The 21,307-nt window shown below is 48.0% G+C and overlaps 1 protein-coding gene across 2 annotated transcripts in view; it reads left to right on the forward strand.

Moving 5' to 3' along the window:
* The window catches only part of WWC3 (WWC family member 3), a 118,193-nt gene that overhangs the window by 85,905 nt on the left and 10,981 nt on the right, over positions 1-21,307 (forward strand). The window contains exons 9-19 of one of the 2 annotated variants that reach the window (XM_070502176.1): positions 235-477; positions 3,841-3,930; positions 4,755-5,320; positions 10,275-10,395; positions 11,411-11,485; positions 12,280-12,366; positions 13,514-13,706; positions 14,639-14,806; positions 15,279-15,430; positions 16,875-17,040; positions 19,121-19,838. In XM_070502176.1, coding sequence (XP_070358277.1) covers positions 235-477; positions 3,841-3,930; positions 4,755-5,320; positions 10,275-10,395; positions 11,411-11,485; positions 12,280-12,366; positions 13,514-13,706; positions 14,639-14,806; positions 15,279-15,430; positions 16,875-17,040; positions 19,121-19,159 — 1,900 coding nt within the window. In that variant the 3' untranslated portion in view covers positions 19,160-19,838. Of the gene's footprint in view, positions 1-234; positions 478-3,840; positions 3,931-4,754; positions 5,321-10,274; positions 10,396-11,410; positions 11,486-12,279; positions 12,367-13,513; positions 13,707-14,638; positions 14,807-15,278; positions 15,431-16,874; positions 17,041-19,120; positions 19,839-21,307 lie in introns of those variants that run through there. The other variant, XM_044768154.2, reaches the window with a different exon arrangement.

Consider the following 21,307-nt stretch of genomic DNA (forward strand, 5'->3'; position numbering starts at 1 on the left):
AGTTACTCTCATCTCGAATCTCATAGACCAGGGGAGATTATGCAAAGGACTTACAAACCGTTTTTATTACCCATCATTTCCAAATCCTTTATTTTTGTCATTTACGGTTCACTCAGTGCAATAACTTCAGTGTTTACTTAGCAGAATGAGTCTCCAGAATCAGTATGTTGGTGCTGAGAACGTATGAAGACGAATCTATAAGTTCGTGGATTTTTCTGTCTCTCTCTCTTGCAGAGTCTCGAATATCCAGCAGCAGCTGGCCCAGCTTGATACCGAGTCCTGGCCGGGCATGGCTGAGGCCGACAGGGACCGGCTGCAGCTCATCAAGGAGAAGGAAGCCCTGCTTCAGGAGCTGCAGCTCATTGTTCAGCAGAGACGGCCGGCGGAAGACGTGGCCCGGCTGGAGGAGGAGCGGAGGCGCTTGGAGGAGGAGATCCAGCGAGCGCGGGCCACGTCTGTGCAGGGCGCCACAGAAAGGTGGGTTGGCCTCTAGAGTCCCGGGAGCAGGCAGGATCCGGCTTCCAGTGAAGAACCGACTCAGAAAGCTAAATCAGAGAGCTTGCACACGGCTTGAGAACGGTCTTGATGATTCCTCAGGGCAGCTGCCGCCTGGCGTGTTTCCTTGCCCAGTAGCAAGAAGGCGGCGGGGCCGGGAGGAGATGGAGAGAGCATGTGCCTTCCCTTCTGCAGGAGCAGCCAGCTCTGCCCTGGGCTCCCGAGGTTCCTGGTCCTATCAGAGGTGGGAGATGATGGAGAAGGGGATAGAACAAGGGAAGACAGGGGAACCGCCCCCCCCCCCTTAGACCCCACCACTTCCCAGTGTAGGCGCTGGGTGCTTCCACCTCGGCAGGCAGGACAGCACCCCGGACAGGATGGGGTCGCCAGCAGGAGGACGGAGATGCAGGCGATGTTGCCACAGAGAGGTCCCCGTTCCTGACATCTTGGGTGTTGCCGCAATCTACCTTTTACTTTGATTTCCTCCCGGGGAAGCCCACTCTTTCTTTTGGGGCAGCCTGTCTTGCATCCGTTTCTGAACACGCCTCCCGGCGGTCAGTCTGTCTTGGGGCTCTTTTCCAGTGTAGGACGCATGAAGCCCACGGTGGCCCTTGTCCTCTGTTGCCCAGCCATTTGTTGTGTGCCATGTGTGTGACACAGATTGTGTCGAAGGCCAGATCTGCTTTCAGTTTCACAGAAATTTATCAGAAGTTTATCCGTGGACATCTGCTGGGCTTTGGGGAGCCCACCTTACATTTGATAATACAGTGGCTCCTTAAAATTCAGTGCATTAACAGAGTCCTAAGCTGTCTCTACATGAGCATTCTCTACAAAGAGTTTAGTAGGGGCTGGCCCCATGGCCGAGTGGTTAAGTTCGCGCGCTCCGCTTCAGGCGGCCCAGTGTTTCGTCTGTTCGAATCCTGGGTGCGGACATGGCACTGCTCATCAAACCACGCTGAGGCGGCGTCCCACATGCCACAACTGGAAGGACCCACAACGAAGAATATACAACTATGTACTGGGGGTCTTTGAGGAGAAAAAGGAAAAAAATAAAATCTTAAAAAAAAAAGAGTTTAGTAGTCACCTCAATTATTTGATCAGTACAGATGCCCTTATGACTTATTTCATCAAATGTCAGGATTGTTGTCCATATTTGTTGGGGGTCATTTATGCTTGGATAGTCATCATTAATCGATAGATGGGTCTGTGTCTTGACGTTGGAGGCAGTGTCAGCCTTGGCAGGAAGTGGGGCTATTTGGAGAGTCAGCTCATAGGACTATACGGAGGGAATTTTAGTTTACCTGAGATGATAACATCCCTGTCACCTCACTCAGGATAAACATGGAGTTGATTCTGAAACTGAAAAGGGACTATGGAATTGAAGTTTTCATCTGTACTCTTGTGCTTTTGTATGTTTTAGTACAACATTACCTTCCGTTCTACCCTTGGTATGCTCTCGTGTATGTTCTGGGTGGGAAGGCCTGGGAGTTCCAGATGGTTCTCTCTTAAGGAGAGTGAATTTGGTCACATGAATGTTACTTGCTTCCCAGGACCCCACACCCAAACACCCTTGACCGTTTCTGTCCTTGCTGTTTGGACATCTCAGCCCACATGAGTCCTGTGGTCCCAGGGTACAAATCCACAGAACCCCACAAAGCCAATGTTACCATTGATGCTTGGGTTCAGGGGCTGGGTCACCTAAGCTCATCCAGCCGATGGGGCTCTTGTGGGACCAGCCCAGGAGCTGAGTCTTGGGGTCCAGAGCCGTCACCTGGGACTGAGTTAGCCCAAATGTGTCTCCTGAGTCTGCCACTAAAGGGCCTTGGGCAAGGAGGGGCATACATAGTGCTAATAAGCACCTTCATGCCCAGCACTTTCCTCCCGCCAGCATTCTCTGTCTGCTACCTCTGCTACACGGTGGGGCGATGGGGCCAAGTGTCCCACGAGGGTTCCCTCAGCTGTGACATTCTGGGCCTGGCCAATGCAGGAGCGTTTCTCCATGCCGCCTCCCTTCGTCTGAGGTGTGCCTGACGATGGAAAGCGTGGGGCCCTGAGGTAGGAGGCTTTCCCTGGGAACAGGCTGCAAAGCATTAGAAGAGACCCGGTGTGGAGCCAGGCACAGAGGGGCCAATGTAGGCATCTTAGGGCTGAGTGTGCCAGTTGTTTGCCTGGGCCCATTCTTTGCCCATCTTGGCTTCCATGTCATCATCGTCAGAAACTTGGAGCCAGGTTAGTGAGTATCACTGGGGATTGGGAGGATGCTGAAAGGAAAGAGCAGCTCTTTTTTTTTTTTTTTTTTAAGATTTTATTTTTTTCCTTTTTCTCCCCAAAGCCCCCTGGTACATAGTTGTATATTCTTCATTGTGGGTCCTTCTAGTTGTGGCATTTGAGACGCTGCCTCAGCGTGGTTTGATGAGCAGTGCCATGTCCGCGCCCAGGATTCGAACAGACGAAACACTGGGCCGCCTGAAGCGGAGCGCGTGAACTTAACCACTTGGCCACAGGGCCAGCCCCAAGAGCAGCTCTTTTAAGGGTGCCTACTTGGCCACATGTTACAATGCCACCCTTTGGATTTGTGAACAAGGATTGTTGTGTTTTAAAGGCAAACATACTCATTCATACTTTCATTCAGTAACTCTTTATCGAGTGCCTGTACATGTTGGGCTCTATTTTAGGCGGTAGACTTAGTACAGTGGAAGAACATTCATTTTAGAAAATAATAAAGCAGAAGAAAAAAATTACCTCCAATCCTGTGACAGTTGCTGTTTTGTTTTATTTGTGTCTAATCTTAATTCTATAGATTTTAGAATTGCATGTAGTTTTGTCTGGGAGAGGGCTTAGAATGAGGGAATCTGATTTGTTCCAAGGAATTCCAGTAGATTACTACATGCTCTGCGTTTGAATCCATCTTCTAGTCTAGTCCCGCATCCATTTGTGTGTTCATCCACCCACCCACACACCCATCCTTATACCCATCCACCTGTCCACCCATCGGTCCATCCATCCACGCATTCATTTCTCCTGTCCATCTACTCACCCATCTGTCCATCCATCTACCCGTTCACCCATCCACTCATCCATCCACCCCCCACCTATTCATCCATCCACCTACCCATCTATTGACCTTCTACAGTGTATCAGGCACTGTGCAGCGTGCTAGGGGTACATTTTCAAGCAAGACAGAAACAGTCTCTGTCATCTTGGTGTTTATGACCTAGATGTGCTTTTTAAAATTTAGTTATTCAAACTTAAATCAATTTGGGGGAATTTATAGTTGAATTTCTCATTAGGAAAATATACTCGCTATCTTTGAAATCCACCAGTGGACTATTTTCTTACCTACAGGATTCTGCTTCAGGAAAAAAGAAATTGTCTACTTATGCAGCTGGAAGAAGCTACCCGCTTAACATCCTATCTCCAATCCCAGTTAAAAAGGTGGGTAACTTTGAAAGAGAAAGCTATATTTAATTATCATGTTATATGACGTGTCCATGAACTTCATAATTCCTGTTAGCTTGGTTTTCTCTACCAGAACTTAGAACCTGAAGTGGTGTAAACACAGAATGGAAAAGTGGATGTGTCATATTTTTAAGAGGAGCTGCTAATCTATGATTCACGGAATATGGAGAGCACCAAATTTGGCTGCAGAATAACAAGTCTGAAGTCAAATTTATCCAAAGATTTTGTAATTCAGTTCCAGAAGTATATATATCCATGTCTATATATGCACATAGGCATTTTTATTTTGGGTTTTTTTTGAGGGATATGAATATTTTTAAAATAAAATTTGGCTGCTCAGTGATAGCTCCTGTTTTCAAGGACTGACTGTGTTGTGAAGCATCACGTCGAGGGCTTTCTATGTCCTCTTTTCTCAGGTATTCCTCCTAGGAGTGCCATGAAGTAGGAAGAGTTATTATCACAGCCCCCGGCGAGAACGTGGGAGGCTCAGGAAGGGCAAATAACTTGAACAAGTGGACTCAGCTGGTCCACGTTTGAGGCGGCCCTTGAGCTCAGGCATGCGTCCTTGATGTTAACCGCTGCTCTCTACCGGCATTCAAAAGAAACAAAGGAAATATTAATAAAGTTGCCTTAAAGTGCTCGCAGGTGTTTAAAGACATGCCGGGTTAATGGGAGAATGAGGCAGGATTTTGTTCCCTCTTGGAACAGACGAGACACTCAGCTTTGCAGTGGAGAATAGCAGGGCTGCAGCACCAATCTTCAGGCTGCTCTTCCAAGATCACGGGGCTCTTTCGTTTCAGCCTGTCTGCCAGCACCCTGACAGTATCCTCGGGGAGCAGCCGCGGGTCCCTGGCCTCCAGCCGGGGCTCACTCGCCTCCAGCCGGGGTTCCTTGAGCTCGGTCAGCTTCACTGACATCTACGGCCTACCACAGTACGAAAAACCCGACACCGAGTGCGGCCAGCTTTTGCGCTTTGACCTGATTCCCTTCGACTCCCTGGGACGAGATGCCACCTTCTCCGATCCCCCAGGCCCCTCGGGCCTCCACAAGCAGAGGCGCTCCCTGGACACGCCCCAGTCCCTGGCATCCTTGTCCTCTCGCTCTTCCTTGTCCTCTCTGTCTCCCCCGAGCTCACCCTTGGACACGCCCTTCCTCCCGGCCTCGCGCGACTCGCCCTTGGCCCAGTTGGGGGACAGTTTTGAGGTGTCAGGCCTGGGCACGCTAGACAGGCTGCGGGCTCAGGCCTCTGCTTTGGGGGATGAAGACTCGCCGGGCACAGCATCCCTTCAGCCACACGGATTCTCCGGGGATGGGGAAGGACTTCGAGAGCGAGGACCCCAAGTGGCTGCCATTCCCACGGGCGCAAGTAAGTCCTGTGGTTTTCCCAGTCGTGGGTAGAAAGGTTTCAAATTCAGGGATGAAATCGTGTGCAGTTGCACTGAAGTCACCTGGCTCTTCTGTTACATAGTGAGCTTAAAGTTTAGGACTATTGATAGGCTCAGGAAGAGCGCTGGCCTGCTCTGTCATTGTAGGTCCTTCCAGTCTGTGTCCTGGAAAGGTCATTGAAATTAGCAAAGTAGTGTTTCCCAGGTGTTTGGCTTGCTTTCAAAATCTGCTTAATTGTTGAAAATGAGGGTAAGAACCACGTAGTCTTCCACATTCGGAGGCTGATAAAGAGGTACGAGGGCCTTAATGAACTCTCCAGGGCATGTGTCCAGATGGAACATTCTGTGTGTGCCCGCCTCAGACCAGGTGTCTGGTTGTAGCCCAGCGGAAATCTCCACTTCCTTTGTCCCTGTGACTTCATCTCTTCATCCTTTGTCCTTCTAGTTTTCAAGGACGTAATTCTGTCGAAAGTGGAAATGAAAATAATTGGCGTAATTTCAAAAGACATGCCAGTAAGGATCAGTCATTTTTACCAAATCAATTTCTCTGGTGGTCTTCAAATCGAGAAACGTGTAGCCACAGCGAACTTTATCCATCCAGTTGCAGTCCATTCACCTTCTACTTGGTGCCAGAGTCTGTCCACATGGAAAACCAAACTGCTGTTCTAGAGAATATTCTGGCTCATAGCTTGTGCACAAAGCAGGGCCTGGACCTCAGCCCTCCTCATCTTGACCCGTGTGCTTTTTAGAGCCAACCTCCAGCAACTTTAACTTCCGTAGGCTTTAGAGAGGATCAAGAATGAGATTTCTCATTCCTGAAGTTTAGCCCATTTAAGTAACTTTTCTTTGCACAGCAGAACTATTTTAGACATTCCATTTAGGCAACAGTAGATAATTCGTATAGCTTAGTGGATCTCAACCAGGGGCATTGTTGCCCCCTGGGAGATACTTGGCAATGTCTGGAGACATTTTTGGTTGTCACAACTGAGAGGGCTGCCAGGGAGGTGCTATTGGCATCTAGTGGGTGGAGACCAGGGATGCTGCCCAACATCCTACAGTGCACAGCACAGCTCCCACTGCAAAGAATGATCCAGCCAAAATGTCAATAGTGTCCAGGCAGGGAAACCCTGGCCACATACTGTTGAGTAGTTTAGCAGCAAAGGGTTGAAATCAAACGTGAATACAAAACCAGGATGGTGTTATGGAAATGGCTTTGGACTAGCAGCTTAGAGACATGGATTCTGTTCCCTGCCCGGTTGACTGACTAGGTGGGTGACCTTGATTGCATCCCTGGGCGTGGCTGAGTGTCAGCTTCGCTGCCTTTGAACAAGGGGATCTTTATGGGCTCTTCTGTTCACCACCACTCTGTTCCCCATGAGTTTTTTATATGCGACCACACTAGTTAGTGTATATCTCTATATAAAATAATAGTCTGTCTTAGCACTTACATGTTTAACCAGAGATCTGTTATGTTCTGAGGCAGTCCCGTGGCTTTTTGGCATCTCTATTATTTTGATGTCTCTCCTCTTTGCTTGCAAACGTACCTTTCATATCCCTAGATTTATTGTTTCTGTAATTCACATATACAGGTGACCTTAATTCGCTTTGTTCTTCTTCATAATCACAGGTTCAATGGTCCATGTTTATTCCTTTCATTCAAAAAAGAAAATACAAAATAAGGACTGAATTGCACATCTGTTGCTTAAGCTTACTTTCTCAGTGACCCCCAACTCCCGTAACCAACTTCTCTTTAAAGGACAAGATACAACAGTGTCAGTCTCGTTAAGCAGAAAACCCACACAAGGCCCAAGGGCCATTTTGGGCCAAGGCAAAGACAGGGTTGGAGGAGAAGAGCTGACTTAATTTGTGATCCTGATTTCTTTATATTTCCTTCCTACTCTGTGACTGACATTATAATGCTTCAAACTTCTTAGACGGGGAGGTATTTGCTCATGCTATGGTCAGATACTGCCACCTGATGGTGCATTTCTGTGTGACACTGTCAGTTGGTTTGGGTCCTCACAAACTAGAAATAATTGACTCAGTGAATGGATCCTGGTTGGTGCTCCCAGAGGGTTGGGTTGGGTAAGCAGCTTCAGGTGTGGACACAGGGTGACTCCGTGCCTCCCTTGGTGCTTGGTGCTCTGAGCCCAGAGTCATCGAACCTTCCTAAAGTTGGTGAGGATCTTAGTACTCTGCCTCTCATTTGTGACGCCCAAGGTCACATAGTTCCCACCAGCTTTCCATTCCAGTCTGGCTAGAAACAGTGCGTCCAAGTTTGACCTCAGGCAAGTTTTAGCAAGATAAAATTGTAGTAAGATGAAGTTCAAAATTGCCCAACCCTCCAAGGCAAGCTCTAGGAATGATTTCTTCCATTGTGTTTTAAATCAGTCTGAGGGGACAGAAGGCAGGACAGGGAGTGGGGAAATAGACTGTCATCTTTAACATTTTTTACATTATTACCTTCCCTGGATTCTAAAAGTCAAATGTCATGGTTTTAAAATCCTTTCCAATTTTCATTTACCATTGGTATTTGCTAATATAAATCCGTGAAAACCTTGGCTTTGCTCATTTATTTGTTACGTTTTTATTATATTCATACTGTTTAAAATTGTTGGCTTAAATTCTGTGTTTTTTTCACTTGATGCTTTTTTTTTATCTCTTTTTCTCATGCGGCTCGACAGAAAGTTCACTGTAAGTGACCTTGGAATTCTCCTTCACCTTCCTGGTCAGGCTGTGGTGCATCTTTGCGCGATGAATCGCTGTATTTAGGATGGGCTGGATGTGGCCAAGAAGGCCATGTCTCATAGCTTCACTTTAATGTAGCTCAACAGTTACCATTATTATTATTATTTCAACATTAATATTCATCATGGCTGCTAAAATTGTGTAAGAACTTTTCTAAAAGCTTGAAGTATTCATTCCTCTATGTATTTTTTTCCCCAGACTTTTAATAGCTTTCATTATTTTAATATGCCAGCTGGCAGCTTTGCCCACAACATGATTTTCTTCCTTTTTGTCAATCAGTGTTGATGCCCTCAGGTCTCAGTGTCTGTCTACGCGTCTGTCTTTAATGATTTTTTAAATGAGCATTTGGAAGATTGAGTCTTTACTTCATTGGCATTGCTCCCCCTGGTCCATCTCGTTCTCGTTGCCTTGAAGCCTGACAGCAGATGGCTAGGGTATGTAGCGTGGGGTCTGCTATGCGCTTCTTTCTCACCCAAGGCAACTGCTGACCGTCCTTCCTTCCATCAGCTCTGCTTCCAGTTGCTCTGTGAATGCAGTGACTAAGCCTAGGATCACTGAGGAATAAGTCCTTTGTTTCATTTCTCTCTTCATCGACCTTCATTGCAGTGGCAGAGAAACTTTGTCACAGTTGCACTGTCGGGTTAACTGGAAGTGCTTAGGGTCATTGCATGGTGGCATTTCCTTAAAGGAATGTAAGACCATGTCTAGGAGCCGTGCCAAGTGTCAGGGCTGGGAGTGGACATAGTAAGCTGTCTGGTTTGCTGGGGATCATCCATGAGGCAAACCGAGGGGTCCATCAGCAATTTAGAGCTGGGGGCTTTGGGTCCTTCTATGTGGCGGGGGTGACCAGGAGAGATGGACTTGGGACTCCTGATCTACAATTGGAGAGCTGGTGCCTCCGGCCACTCCAGAATGGAGCCAGCTTCTGTCCCTGACCGGGGAGGAGCCAGCAGTCCCCCAGGCTTGGCATCACAGACCTTTGGAGCATCAGCTTTTGTCTGCAGTTGAGATTGTGAGACTAAAGGCCACAGCCTCATCTGTTTTGCCCACTGTGTGACATGTTTGGATTTAATTGGTATGTGAATAATGCTTTGGTTGAAAAGAGAGATGGTCGTTGGTGGACTTGCTATTTCCGTCAACTTAAGGATGCATAGATGTCTGGATTTGCAATTTATAGAGCTTAGACAGCTGAAGAAAAGCACAGAACAGAGAAGAGAGGGACCTGTGTTATTAACAGGCGATGTCATGATGGCAGAGGATGGCTCAGTTTGGGGCTCCATGTTTTAATCCTGCATTCTAACCAAGGACGCCTCTCTGGAAAGTGTTGAGGCTCCTGTGTGCGTAGTCACACTTAGCATAGGACGATTACATGCCTATTTTTGTTAAAAGGAACTTGTTGTGAGGGAAGGAGTAGAAAGAGTTGATGAAATGATAAAAGGAAAGATGTCAGTGGTTATCTTTGGCTCTCGATTAAAATAGATACAAGACAAAAATAAGCTGCCTTGTAATGATCGCTTGCTAACCCCAGAAAAGCAATTCTGGAAGCAAATCTGGCCCCAGGGCTGCTGGGGAGGATGCTGTAATTAGAGAGAGACTGTCGAGGAGGTGTTTTCAAAGGCTGAGTCTGGTTCGCTGTGTCCTCTAACATGAAAGTCACTACATTTTGTTAGAGTTGATTTGGATAACTTTTAAAAGTTTTGTTTTCTGATTATAAAACAGTATAGCATATGTTTATTGTTTATTGTATAAAATATGGAACATACCACACAGCATAAAGAAGGAATTGAAAAATACCCCTATCCCGCCGCTCAGAGCACGCAGCTGCTTCTGCATTTGGGGTAACGTTTCTTTCCCAGCCTTTGCATATGACAGTCTCTCAAAGTGTGACATGAAGGGGCTTCCCACCATCATCTTATGTTCTGTGTACCCATTAAGGAGGTGAAAAGAGATTTATGACAGTTGGAAGAGCTTCTAGAGAAGTAGCCAAAAGCCTATTTCTTCAATTTTTCAATATTAAAAAAAAATTGAGTGCAGCATATTTAGATGTGTGTGTCCATACAGTGGCATGTCTCTGGAACACTTAGTGGCTTTGTATGTGCTCGAACATAGAGTGTTCATATCTTGGCCCCACTGTCCCCAGCCTCACGTGCTGCCACCTTCTGACCCCGGTGTGTCTCTTATTTGTAGCAGTGACTCTTCGAGAAGACAGCGCCAAGAGGTTGGAGAGGAGGGCGCGCCGTGTTTCTGCGTGCCTCTCAGATTATTCGCTGGCAAGTGACAGTGGCGTGTTTGAACCTCCACCCAAAAGGTTAGAAGCTGATCTTCTTATCTTCTCCCTAAGCAGCCAGCCCCCGTGTTACTGGTAAGCACAAGAGAGAGCGAGCCAGCCATCCCAGGACTCCTACGGATTGAAACCGCGTGTGGAGCTCCAGGGCTACGGGCTTTTCCTGGCTTCTCTCAACTTTGGAGGCTGGGCCTGAGCAACCTGCAAAGAAACCTCCTCTGGCTTCAGTGTGGCGTTTGGGCGCTGGCCCTCATTCCATGGTTCTAGAACAACTTCTTTGTCTCTGGCCCTGGTGGATCTAAGGCTTAAGCCCAGTAAAGCTAGAAAAGGAGAATCAGCGTACGAGAGAGACCTGCTTTTCTAGAAAGGACATTTATTAGGAATGAATTTCCTCCCCGCCTTTGCAATGCCAAAACACCTTTTGGGATTCTGGGCTTTATTTTGATTTGACATCTTTGATGTCATTGTTTCATCTCAGGTATCTACAAGCATTTCACTTATTGCAAACTTTTTAAAAGTTAATGTTTGGGGCCGGCCCGTGGCTGAGTAGTTAAGTTCGCACTCTCTGCTTCGGCGGCCCAGGATTTCGCCAGTTGGAATCCTGGGCATAGACATGGCACCACTCATCAAGCCATGCTGAGGCAGCGTCCCACATGCCACAACTAGAAAAACCCGCAACTAAAAATATAGAACTGAGTACCGAGGGGCTTTGGGAGAAAAAGGAGAAATAAAATCTTTAAAAAAAAAAGTTAATTTTTGAACTTTGCCATGAATATCACGTGTATTTTTGAAAGGTATGCAAAGTTGTTTTCTCAAAAACAATAGCACTTTGTAGGCAGGTACCCAGTGAGATTTGTGTCCTGGATCCCAGGGATGGGCCGGCCGTGCCCCTTCAGTCACTGGAATAATTTATTTATTTAAGTCGCAACTGGATAGAGCTCTTCTCAGTAAGAGCACCCCCGGCATGCGAGCGCTTCTGCCCACCTGCGATATTCACTTCCCTTTGGAATAACCCCAGTGACTTTCTGGTCGTGCTCAGGAGTGAAGATGCTGAAGAGTCTGCACGCGGAGACGTTTGCGATAATGAAGGGCCCCAGATCCACGTTGGATTTTTGTGAGTACAGAAGCCTCCTTCCCCATTGCTCATAAATATGATGCGTAGATTGGGGCCTGCCCGGCCCCTCACACCTCCACACGCAGGCCAGGAGGGACCCATGTGATCTGGGTGCTGTTCCCTGGCCTGGCTACCCCCCATCCTGCTTCATCCGGTCTCAGGTGGGGGGACAAATGTGGCAGGAGAAGGGATGGGGAAGAGCAGCTCCACTGCTGTCTTCCAACACTGACAGTCACAGCTGGGAGCTGTCACCTCAGGGCGCTGGGGGCTTGGGGACATTACGGCACGTTTCTGCCTGGAGTGGATTCTGTTCACTGCGGCACAGACAGCGAGGCCCTTCCCCACCTCCCCTGAGTAGTAACCAGGTGGTTAGAACAGGAGGCTTTTTGGTTTCTGATGACGGTTTCAGTAAAGGTGGTAACCACTGGTGTTCATCCAGCAAGTCAGGGTGCTCCCACCCCAGCAGCTTTCTTTCACTCACTCTTGTCGTTCCACTTGAGTGTTTCTCACGGTTGGCACTGTTGACATTTGAGACTGGATCATTCTTCATTATGGGGGGCTGTGCTGTGCATTGTAGGATGGTGAGCAGCATCCCTGGTCTCCACCCACTAGGTGCCAGTAGCATCCCCACTTCACCCAGTCATGATAGTAAAAAATGTCTCCAGACTTTGCACATGTCCCCTAGGCGGGGCAGGTAACATCACCCTTAGTTGGGGCCACTGCTGTAGTTCAGTCAGAAGGGTTTTTCCACTATGGGGAATTTGCTCTCTAGGAACTTGCGTTTTATTTTTTAGGCACGACAGTGCCAGCGAATGTCTCCTCGTGAACGTGCTCCAACTGAGGAACTTTGCCGGGCTGGTGGTGAAGGAAGACTGCAAAATGTAAGCTCCCGGGCCAGAGAGGGCCGAGACGTTTTCCTTCGCAGACCCAGGGGCTGTGTCCAACTGATGCTGGCCTCTCCCAGGCCGCCTCCACACTGCACCGCTCGCCGATCTGTTCTGCTTGGCTATTTGGGGACGGGAAAAGACTGTTTTAGAACCTGAATTTACCATAAAACATCAGGGAATGTTGGTCTGAAATGGGATTGTAAGTTTTACAAAAGTCTGGTTTATTATTTGAAGCAGACGGAGCTAATGGAGCCAGGCTAATTATGTGCCACAGCGATGCTAAGAAAGTGCCAAGAGCCCATCATTGGCAGCATTTGGGCTTAAAATGTCCATCGTGGTCACAGGACTGGGTAGTGACATGGCCACACTAGATTCTGTGATCCGTTGAGGCACCTGAAGAAGCCTCTGGCTGGGATCAGGGGTCCTTGTCTGAGGGGAGAAGGAAAGACGTGCTGTCACCAGTTGGGAGGTGCTACCTCTGAGCTTGGCAGCCCGAGATGGGTGCCTGACGGAGGGTCCCATTACCTAGGCCACTGAGCACCCTGTGATGGTTCACTCAGGCCCGAGGGTGTGCTCCCCTCCGTGAGCCTTCTTTAGAAACTCGTCTTCTACAGGCCTTGGAAGCAGCCTGGCTTTAAGTGCCTGAGTGTTCCCCCTGGGATTTTGTTCACCCCCGTGGTGTCCTTTGCAGCATTCACCAGTGTTTGAGCTTTTCCCGGGTCCAACTTCCCTGCTGGGGCGGGTGGGGCAGGACAGCCAGCCCAGTGGGCAGACGTCTGAGAGGTGAGGTGGGTGGAGCTTGAAGAGCGGGAGCCAAGGGGCCCTGGAGAGACCGGTGCAGACGTTTCCCAAAAGATGGGGACAGCAGAAGCTCTGTGTGACTCCCTCTCAAGTCCTCACTACTGACTTCTAAGGTCTTCCTCTTAGTGGGGTTTTTACCCCTGATCTCCAGCGGCATCTAGGTTCTTTCTGCTTACTCCTAGTTGAGAAAAGGACTTTATCTGGAAGACTTGGAAATTCTGCCCATGGGCCTCCAAAGAGGGCAATGTGTATGCGTGTGCGTGGTTCGTGCATTTTGTCGTACAGCTCTGTCAATAAGCGTGACCTCTGTCTGCTTTTTTCTCCTCCTTCCTGGTTCCAGTCACATCCGCGTCTATTTGCCACCGCTCAACTCCGGCATGCCCAACACTTACTGCTCCAAGGCTCTGGAATTCCAGGCCCCCCTGGTATTTAACGAAGTTTTCAGAATCCCTGTGCATTCAAGCATGTCGATGTTGAAGTCACTTCAGTTATATGTGTGTTCAGTGAATCAGCAGCTGCAGGAAGAACTGCTGGTAGGGCTCGCTGTCTCACCCCACCCCCCCAACCCCCCCACCCCATCTCCCTCCCTCCTTTTCTCTCCTTCCTGCTCTCCCCTCCTTCCTTTTTCCTGTGGCGAGTTGCTTAGAAATTATCATAATATTACAGAAGGAGATGATAAAACCAGTTATCTTGTCAAGTGTTTTGTACTTTAAATATATTATCTCAACTAATACTTAGAAAACTCCTATGTGACAGCTTCTATATTTATCCCCATTTTCAGTCAACGGAACTAAGTAGAGTTGACAAATTTGGCAAATAAAAATATAGCATGGCTGGTTAAATTTGAATTTCAAATAAACCATGGATGCTTTTTTAGTATGAGTATGTTCCATGCAATATTTGGGATATACTTTTTAAAAAACGCATGGTTTATTTGAAATTCAAATTTGCCTGGATGCCCTGTATTTTATCTGGCACCCGTAGACTTGACAGGTTTGCAGTTTGTCTTCAGTACCCCAGCTATCCACTGCCGAGCTAGGACCTGGAAGCTGGTGGCGGGGTGGGCTTTCTTTCTAGAGTGGAATTTTCCCCGTTGATCTTGCCCCCTCAGTTGCAGAATTAGAGACTGAAGAGTTCAGCCAGTCCTCTCTTGTTTCAAAAATTCCTGAGGGAATGAGTAACTCATCAAGTGGCAGACCTGAGCCTGACTCACCCCTCCAGGTTGTCCGTTCTCTGCCCCTGTTCTCCTTCTAGCACGTTCTTAGGCTGAAGAAGCAATCGGGAGCTGCCCCCATTAGGATCCTCCACAAGCGCTTTCATTTTTTTACAGTTCTTTGAATAGCAAGGAAACATTTTATGTCCTTTCTGGTTAAGACTGAAGAGTGACCTTGATGTTTTAAAAGCTCCCCATGGGTCAAAATGAAATCATTTGGTGTCTCTTCTGCTTTTGTTCACACCCGTGCAGGGCATTGCTCAGATTAACTTGGCCGACTGTGACGGTCCGAGCGAGCTGCAGCTGCGCTGGTACTCGGTCCAGGTGTTCACCAGCCCCGAGCCGCCCAGGGCCCGGGAGAGCGTGAGGGCCGGAGAAGGATCCGCCTGGGACCCCGCGCGCGCTGCCCCCGGGAAGACGGTACACGGGCCTGGCCTACGGAGCAGACCACTGCTGCTTCCCGACTTTGAGACTGGCTTTTACTGGGGGAGGTCATTTCTAAGAAGCATCCATGTAGACTTAGTCTTAAAACATAGTGGCGATGAAGAAGCAGAGTCTCAAGGGAAGTGATGAAAATGGCTCGTATTGATATCTATGGCCGCTCATTCAGCCAGAGAACTGACATACCTTTTAATGCAGACCTGTTCATGATTGTGAGTGACAGGTTGGTTGTTTTTAAATTTGAGCCCTGAAACCTACACAGACAGGCCAAGTTACTGTCTTGCTGTGAACAACGGGGTGGATTTCTTCCCGCTCGAGAGCAGTTGAGGAGGGCCACCAGTCTCGGGGGGTGGACGCTCACTTGGGGGTGTGCCCCATGCCTGCTTTCTGCTGTGCTGTGAGAAGTTGTGGGTCTAAGCTGGTTCTCAGAAATGTCCCTTTCCTCCCGCAGGACGCGGTGACAGTGCTGCTGGCCAGAACCACAGCGCAGCTGCAGGCAGTAGAGAGAGAGCTGGCCGAGGAGCAGGCGAAGCTGGAGAGCACCGAGGAGGGGGTCCTGGAGATGGCGCGGAAGGAGGAACAGGCCGAGGCCGCTTCCGAGAGGTTAGAGAGCTTGGAGCGGGACTGCCCTGGGCAAGGCTCCTTCACAAAGGCCGGGGAGATGAAGCACCTTTTCTTGGAGAGGAGGTGGCCAGTGTGTCAGTCAGCCCTGGCTCTCTCGGAGATCTTTGGGTGCAAGTTGCATTTCTCATCCACGCTTCTGTGGAATGTGCTAGGCGATTCTTCGGTACCATTGCCCAGAAGTTAGGATTCTCACGGGGAATTTAATGCTGATCTGGATGAGGGCAGTACCTTGACCTTGTCCGCCAACTCTCGGGGCAGACTGTTCACCTTTTCCTTCTGTTCCGGAATGTCTCAGAGTGGGACTGTCATGTGACTCCACTCTGCCAGGATTGAAGACAGTAAGGTCCCTTTAAGTTGTTTTTTTGTTTTTATTTTATTTTATTTTTTTGCTGAGGAAGATTCTCCCTGATGACATCCATGCTAATCTTCCTCTATTTTGTATGTAGCTTGTCACCACAGCATGGCCGCCAACAAGTGGTGTAAGTCGGTGCCCAGGATCCGAATCCAGACTGCCAAAGTGGAGTGTGCCACGTGTAACCACTAGGCCACGGGGCCGGCCCCAAGTTTTTTTTTTTTTTAAACAGCTTTATCGAGATGTAATCTCCCTACTATAAAATTCACTGATTTAAGGTGGACAATTTAGTGATTTTTAGTACACTCACGAGTTGTGCCACCATCGCCACAATCAATTTTAGAACATTTTTATTGTGCCAAAAAAAAACCCCATACCCGTTAGCAGTCACCTCCATTCCTCCTCTCCTCGGCCCCTGACAACCGCTAATATGCTTGTTCTCTCTATGGATTGGCCTATTCTGGGCGTTTTATCTAAATGGAAGCTTGCAGTGTCCCTTTACATTTTACCTGAAGCAGCCTGTTGGGGAATCCTTGACTCAGTGTAGACCTGTCTGCAATAGAGGAAGAATTCAGATGAACAGGCTGCTTGAGTGAATTGTTTTCTATCTGATCCTTTCGAGACCCTTTCATGTTGCTTTCCTTCCACGTTTTTCCATAAAGAGCTTCATATTTCCAAAGCTTCCTGCTTTTTCCTAATAGCTTTCCCTGGATTTATTTTAGAAGGGAATTTATTTTAGGGAGGGAAAGTGCATGGCTGAGGGGGAGGCTGTTGTGTTGAGGGGCTGGCCGGAAGCTGGGAGGGGCTCAGGGAGGAGGTTCCGGACTCTCCCATCTTTAGCAGCTGCAATTGGGTGATAAAGACAGACAGGCCCTCTAATGAAAGGCCTGTGTCTTTCATCGTCTTCCGTGGAAATCATCAATGCCCTTTTACTTTACGAGAAAAGCAGCCGTCTTCAATCATTGGAAGCAGACAGGGCTTATTGGGAGCCTCTGCTGCTGTGCTCTGAGGGCAGCAGGGCACCCAGTCCCTTGATGCCCGTTTTGTGGGCTTTTGCAATGTCTGCTTTAGGAGTTGGCAAGCCGACTCGGTCGATAGTGGCTGTAGCAGCTGCACCCAGACCAGCCCCCCACACCCAGAGCCCTGCTGCGTTGGTGTCGACTCCATCCATGGACACACCTTTGCTGGCCAGACAGATCCTTACAGCCCCGGGAAACGTCAGCCCCCACCTCTTAAGGTAAGTAGAAAAGGTCAAGGGATTTTATGGGGCCCCTGCCATTTTGCCACACAGCACCAGGCGGGAGAGCATGTCCCTCATCCTCTCTGAAACGGGAGGGAGTCGGTGGAGGAGAGGGACCAAGGGAAACGGAAGCTGATAGGCTCATACACGGGGTAGAATGAGGTGGCTTGCCTACAGACACGGCGGGGGACAGTGGCGGTGGGGAAGCTATGGTATAAAATGGACAGTGCTGTTGGATTAGGGGGCGATAGCTAAAGCAGTATTTTACCAAGAGCTGAGGAAAAGAAGTGACTGGCCTCAGTTCTGTCAATGGCTTGAAATGGGCATAGCAGCTACCATAGAACTGTCTGTCAACTGTAAATTGAAAGGAAAGGACAACTGCCATTGAAGAGGGTAGATTTTACTGCTTCATATGCCAATGGAGTGATGCTCCGTTCCCATCTTCAGGGCCACGTGTGGCTCAGGATGTGGATGCTTGTAGCTTCTTTTCTCCCTCTGTGATGTTAAGCATGGCGAAGCGTCCTTTTGGCCCTCCTGTTCACCTGACCTCGGTTGTGCTCATCACATGTCTTCAGAGAGGAAATCTTTCATGTTTGCAGTGGCAAATGTCTAAGGAACCCAGTGAGGTTGTGAGAGACTGAATCAATGCTCTGTTGAAACTTTGTTCCCAAACTGTTCAACTCATCAAAACATTTTATCCCCATGGCCCCTGCTCTCACCCCAAAACACAAGTCCTGAGGGAAGGGAAATCCACCCCCTCGGCAGCTTCCCAAGGACAGCACACACAGCACCTTGGGAGGAGTCATCCTGGACTAGGCTGCCAGTAATTGCCGTTATTCGGCTTTCTAAGACCTTTAAAAGCAGTGACCCAAATCGGGGAGTGGCTGAGGGAGGCTAGTTTGGTGTGTCCCACTCTCCCCAAAATTTTGAAGCACTTCAGATTTACAGAAAAGTTGCTAGAATAATACAGTGAATACTCATATACCCTTCACTTGGATTCCCCAGCTAGTTCTTCGTCACACCTGCATTCTCTCTCTCCGTGTGTGTGGTGCTAGGCATTGCGGAGGCAGCAGCGAAGAAAATAAATGGAAAGTCCCGCCCTTGAGGGGAGGCAGGCGACAGACAGGGTCAGTCAATAAAATACAGCAGTGTGTGAGAACGTCAGAGGGGCAGCTAGAGGACAAGATGGTAGGGAAGCAGGGTTTGCATTTAAGAAAGATTTACTGTTTTAGAAATGGGTTACATTTAGAAATAGAAATTTGCATTTTTATTTGAGAAAGATCAGGATTGTAAGATGGTGCAGCTTCTATGGAAAACAGTATGGAAGTTGCTCAGAAAATTAAAAATAGGGCCAGCCGTGGTGGCCTAGTGGTTCAGTTGAGCACTCTCCACAGACAGTGGCCTGGGTTCGGTTCCCGGGCACAGACCTACACCACTCGTCTGTCAGTGGTCATGCTGTTGCAGTGGCTCACATATGAAAAAACGAGGAAAATTGGCAACAGATGTTAGCTCAGAGCAAATCTTTCTCAGGAAAAAAAAAATTAAAAGTAGACCTGCCATATGATCCAGCAATCCCACTTCTGGATATGTATCCAAAAGAATTGAAAGTAGGGTCTCCACGAGATACAGCAGTATTCACAACAGCCAAGAGGTGGAAGCAACCCAATTGTCCATTGGTGGATGAATGGACAAAGAAAATGTGGTCTAGCTGTGCAATGGAACGTTACTCAGCCTTTTTTAAAAGGAAGGAAGGCCTGTTGCATACTACAAAACATGGATGAATCTTGAAGACAGCATTGTGCTAAATGAGCTAAGCCAGTCACAGAAGGACAAATGCTGTATGATTCCACTTAAATGAGGTCCCTGGAGTAATCAAATTCATGGAGACAGGAAGTGGAAGGGTGGGTGCCAGGGGTGGGGGAGAGGGGGCAGAGTATCAGTTTGGGAAGATAAAGTTCTAGAGATCTATTTCACAACAGTGTGACTGTATTTAACCCTACTGAACTGCATGGTGAAACGTAGTTAAGATAGTGAATTTTATCTGTTTTTTTAAAAATTTCTTTTTATTTTTTTTAAGATTGGCCCTGAGCTGAAATGCAAATCAAAACTACACTAAGATATCACCTTACACCCATTAGAATGACAAAAATATCTAAAACTAATAGTAATAAATGTTGGAGAGGTTGTGGAGAAACAGGAACCCTCATACACTGCTGGTGGGAATGCAAACTGGCGCAGCCACTATGGAAAACAGTATGGAGATTCCTCAAAAAGTTAAAAATAGAACTACCCTATGACCCAGCCATCCCACTACTGGGTATCTACCCAAAGAGCTTGAAGTCAGCAATCCCAAAAGTCCTATGCACCCCAATGTTCATTGCACCATTATTCACAATAGCCAAGACATGGAAGCAACCTAAGTGCCCAGCAACAGACGAATGGATAAAGAAGATGTGGCATATATACAATGGAATACTACTCAGCCATAAAACAGAACAAAATCGTCCCATTTGCAACAACATGGATGGACCTTGAGGGAATTCTAAGTGAAATAAGCCAGATAGAGAAGGACAGTCTCTGTATGACTCCGCTCATGTGAGGAATTTAAAAATGTAGACAAAGAGAACAGATTAGTGGCTACCAGGGGAAAGGTGGGGTGGGGGGTGGGCACAAAGGGTGAAGTGGTGCACCTACAACACGACTGACAAACATTAATGTACAACTGAAATTTCACAAGATTGTAACCTATCATTAACTCAATAAAAATTAAAAAAAAAAAAGATTGGCCCTGAGCTAACATCTGTTGCCAGTCTTCTTTTTTCTCTTCTTCTTCTCCCTGGAGCTCCCCAGTACATAGTTGTATATTGTAGTTGTAGGTCCTTCTATTTCTACTGTGTGGGATGCCGCCTCAGCGTGGCCTGATGAGCTGTGCCATGTCTGCACCCAGGATCCGAACTGGTGAAACCCTGGGCCACTGAAGCGGAATGCACAAACTTAACCACTCGGCCACAGGGTCGGCCCCTGTTATGTGTTTTTTTTTTTTACAATAAAGAGGAGAGAGAGGTCATGGAAGCCTCACCAAGAAGGTGATTTTTGAGTAGAAGCCGTAAGGAAAAAGGCTTGGGGGCCTTGCACAGCCTGGGACGAGCGAGCATTCCCGGAGCTGCAAGTGGAGGCCGGGGGTGGGCGGCTGGCAAGAGAACCATGTCGAGAGCGGCATGGGTGGGGGAGTGAGAGCTGAGGACAGAAAGAGTGAAGGAGCTAGTCATGTAAGGCCCATTCAGGACTCTTGATTTTCTCTGAAATGCTTGGGAAACTGGTGGATGGTTTTGAGCCCAGGGATGACATGATCTGACTTAAAGGCTTTTTGTTGATTTTTTTTTCTAAAATAATTTTTTGCCATGAAATTCACATAAAGTGAAACGAGCCATTTCAGAGTGAACAGTTGAGGGGCGTTTAGTGCGTTCACAGCGTTGTACAGCCACCACCTCTGTCTAGTTCCCGCACGTTCCTGTCACCGCAGAGTAAAACCCTCACCCCGAGCAGTCACTCCCCATCCCCTCTCCCCGAGCCCCTGCAGCCACCGGTCTGCTTTCTCTCTCTATGGCTTTGCCTATTTCGGATGTTTCGTGTAAATGGAATCAAACAGTACGTGGCCTTTTGTGACTGGCTTCTTTCATTCAGCATGATGTTTCCAAGGTTCATCCACGTTGTAGTGTGTGTCAGTTCTTCACTCCATTTCATGGCTAAGGAGTATTCCCTTGCATTGCCACATTTTTGTTATTCTTCCATCTGTACATGGACATGTGGGCTGTTTCCACCTTTTGGCTGTTGGAATAATGCTGCTGTGAACGTTGGTGTGCACGTATTTGTCTGAACACCTGTTTTCAATTCTCTTGGGTATATGCCTAGAAGTGGGGTTGCCAGGTCTAACTTCAGTTTTACCAGGATCTGCCTGGTTGCTGTGTTGAGAAGACATTAAAGGGGGAAGGAGGTGTGGAACTGAGGAGACTAGGGAGAAGCCTACTGCACTAATCGGGTATGCGATGATGTTAACCAGATGGAGGGCTGGCGACAGGTGGTCAAAACATGCTTAATCTCCACCATGGAGCCAGCAGGATTTGATCTTGGACAAGATATGGGGAGTGGGAAAGAGAGCAGAATCCAGGATGACAGGAAAATGTTTTTCATGTAAACAAATGGAGAATAGAGATCCTTGTAAGAGGTGGAGGCGTGCGTGTAGGGGAGGAAACATCGGAAATTC

Source organism: Equus asinus, chromosome X (genome assembly GCF_041296235.1).
Source record: "Equus asinus isolate D_3611 breed Donkey chromosome X, EquAss-T2T_v2, whole genome shotgun sequence".
In the NCBI taxonomy this organism is placed as follows: domain Eukaryota; kingdom Metazoa; phylum Chordata; class Mammalia; order Perissodactyla; family Equidae; genus Equus; species Equus asinus.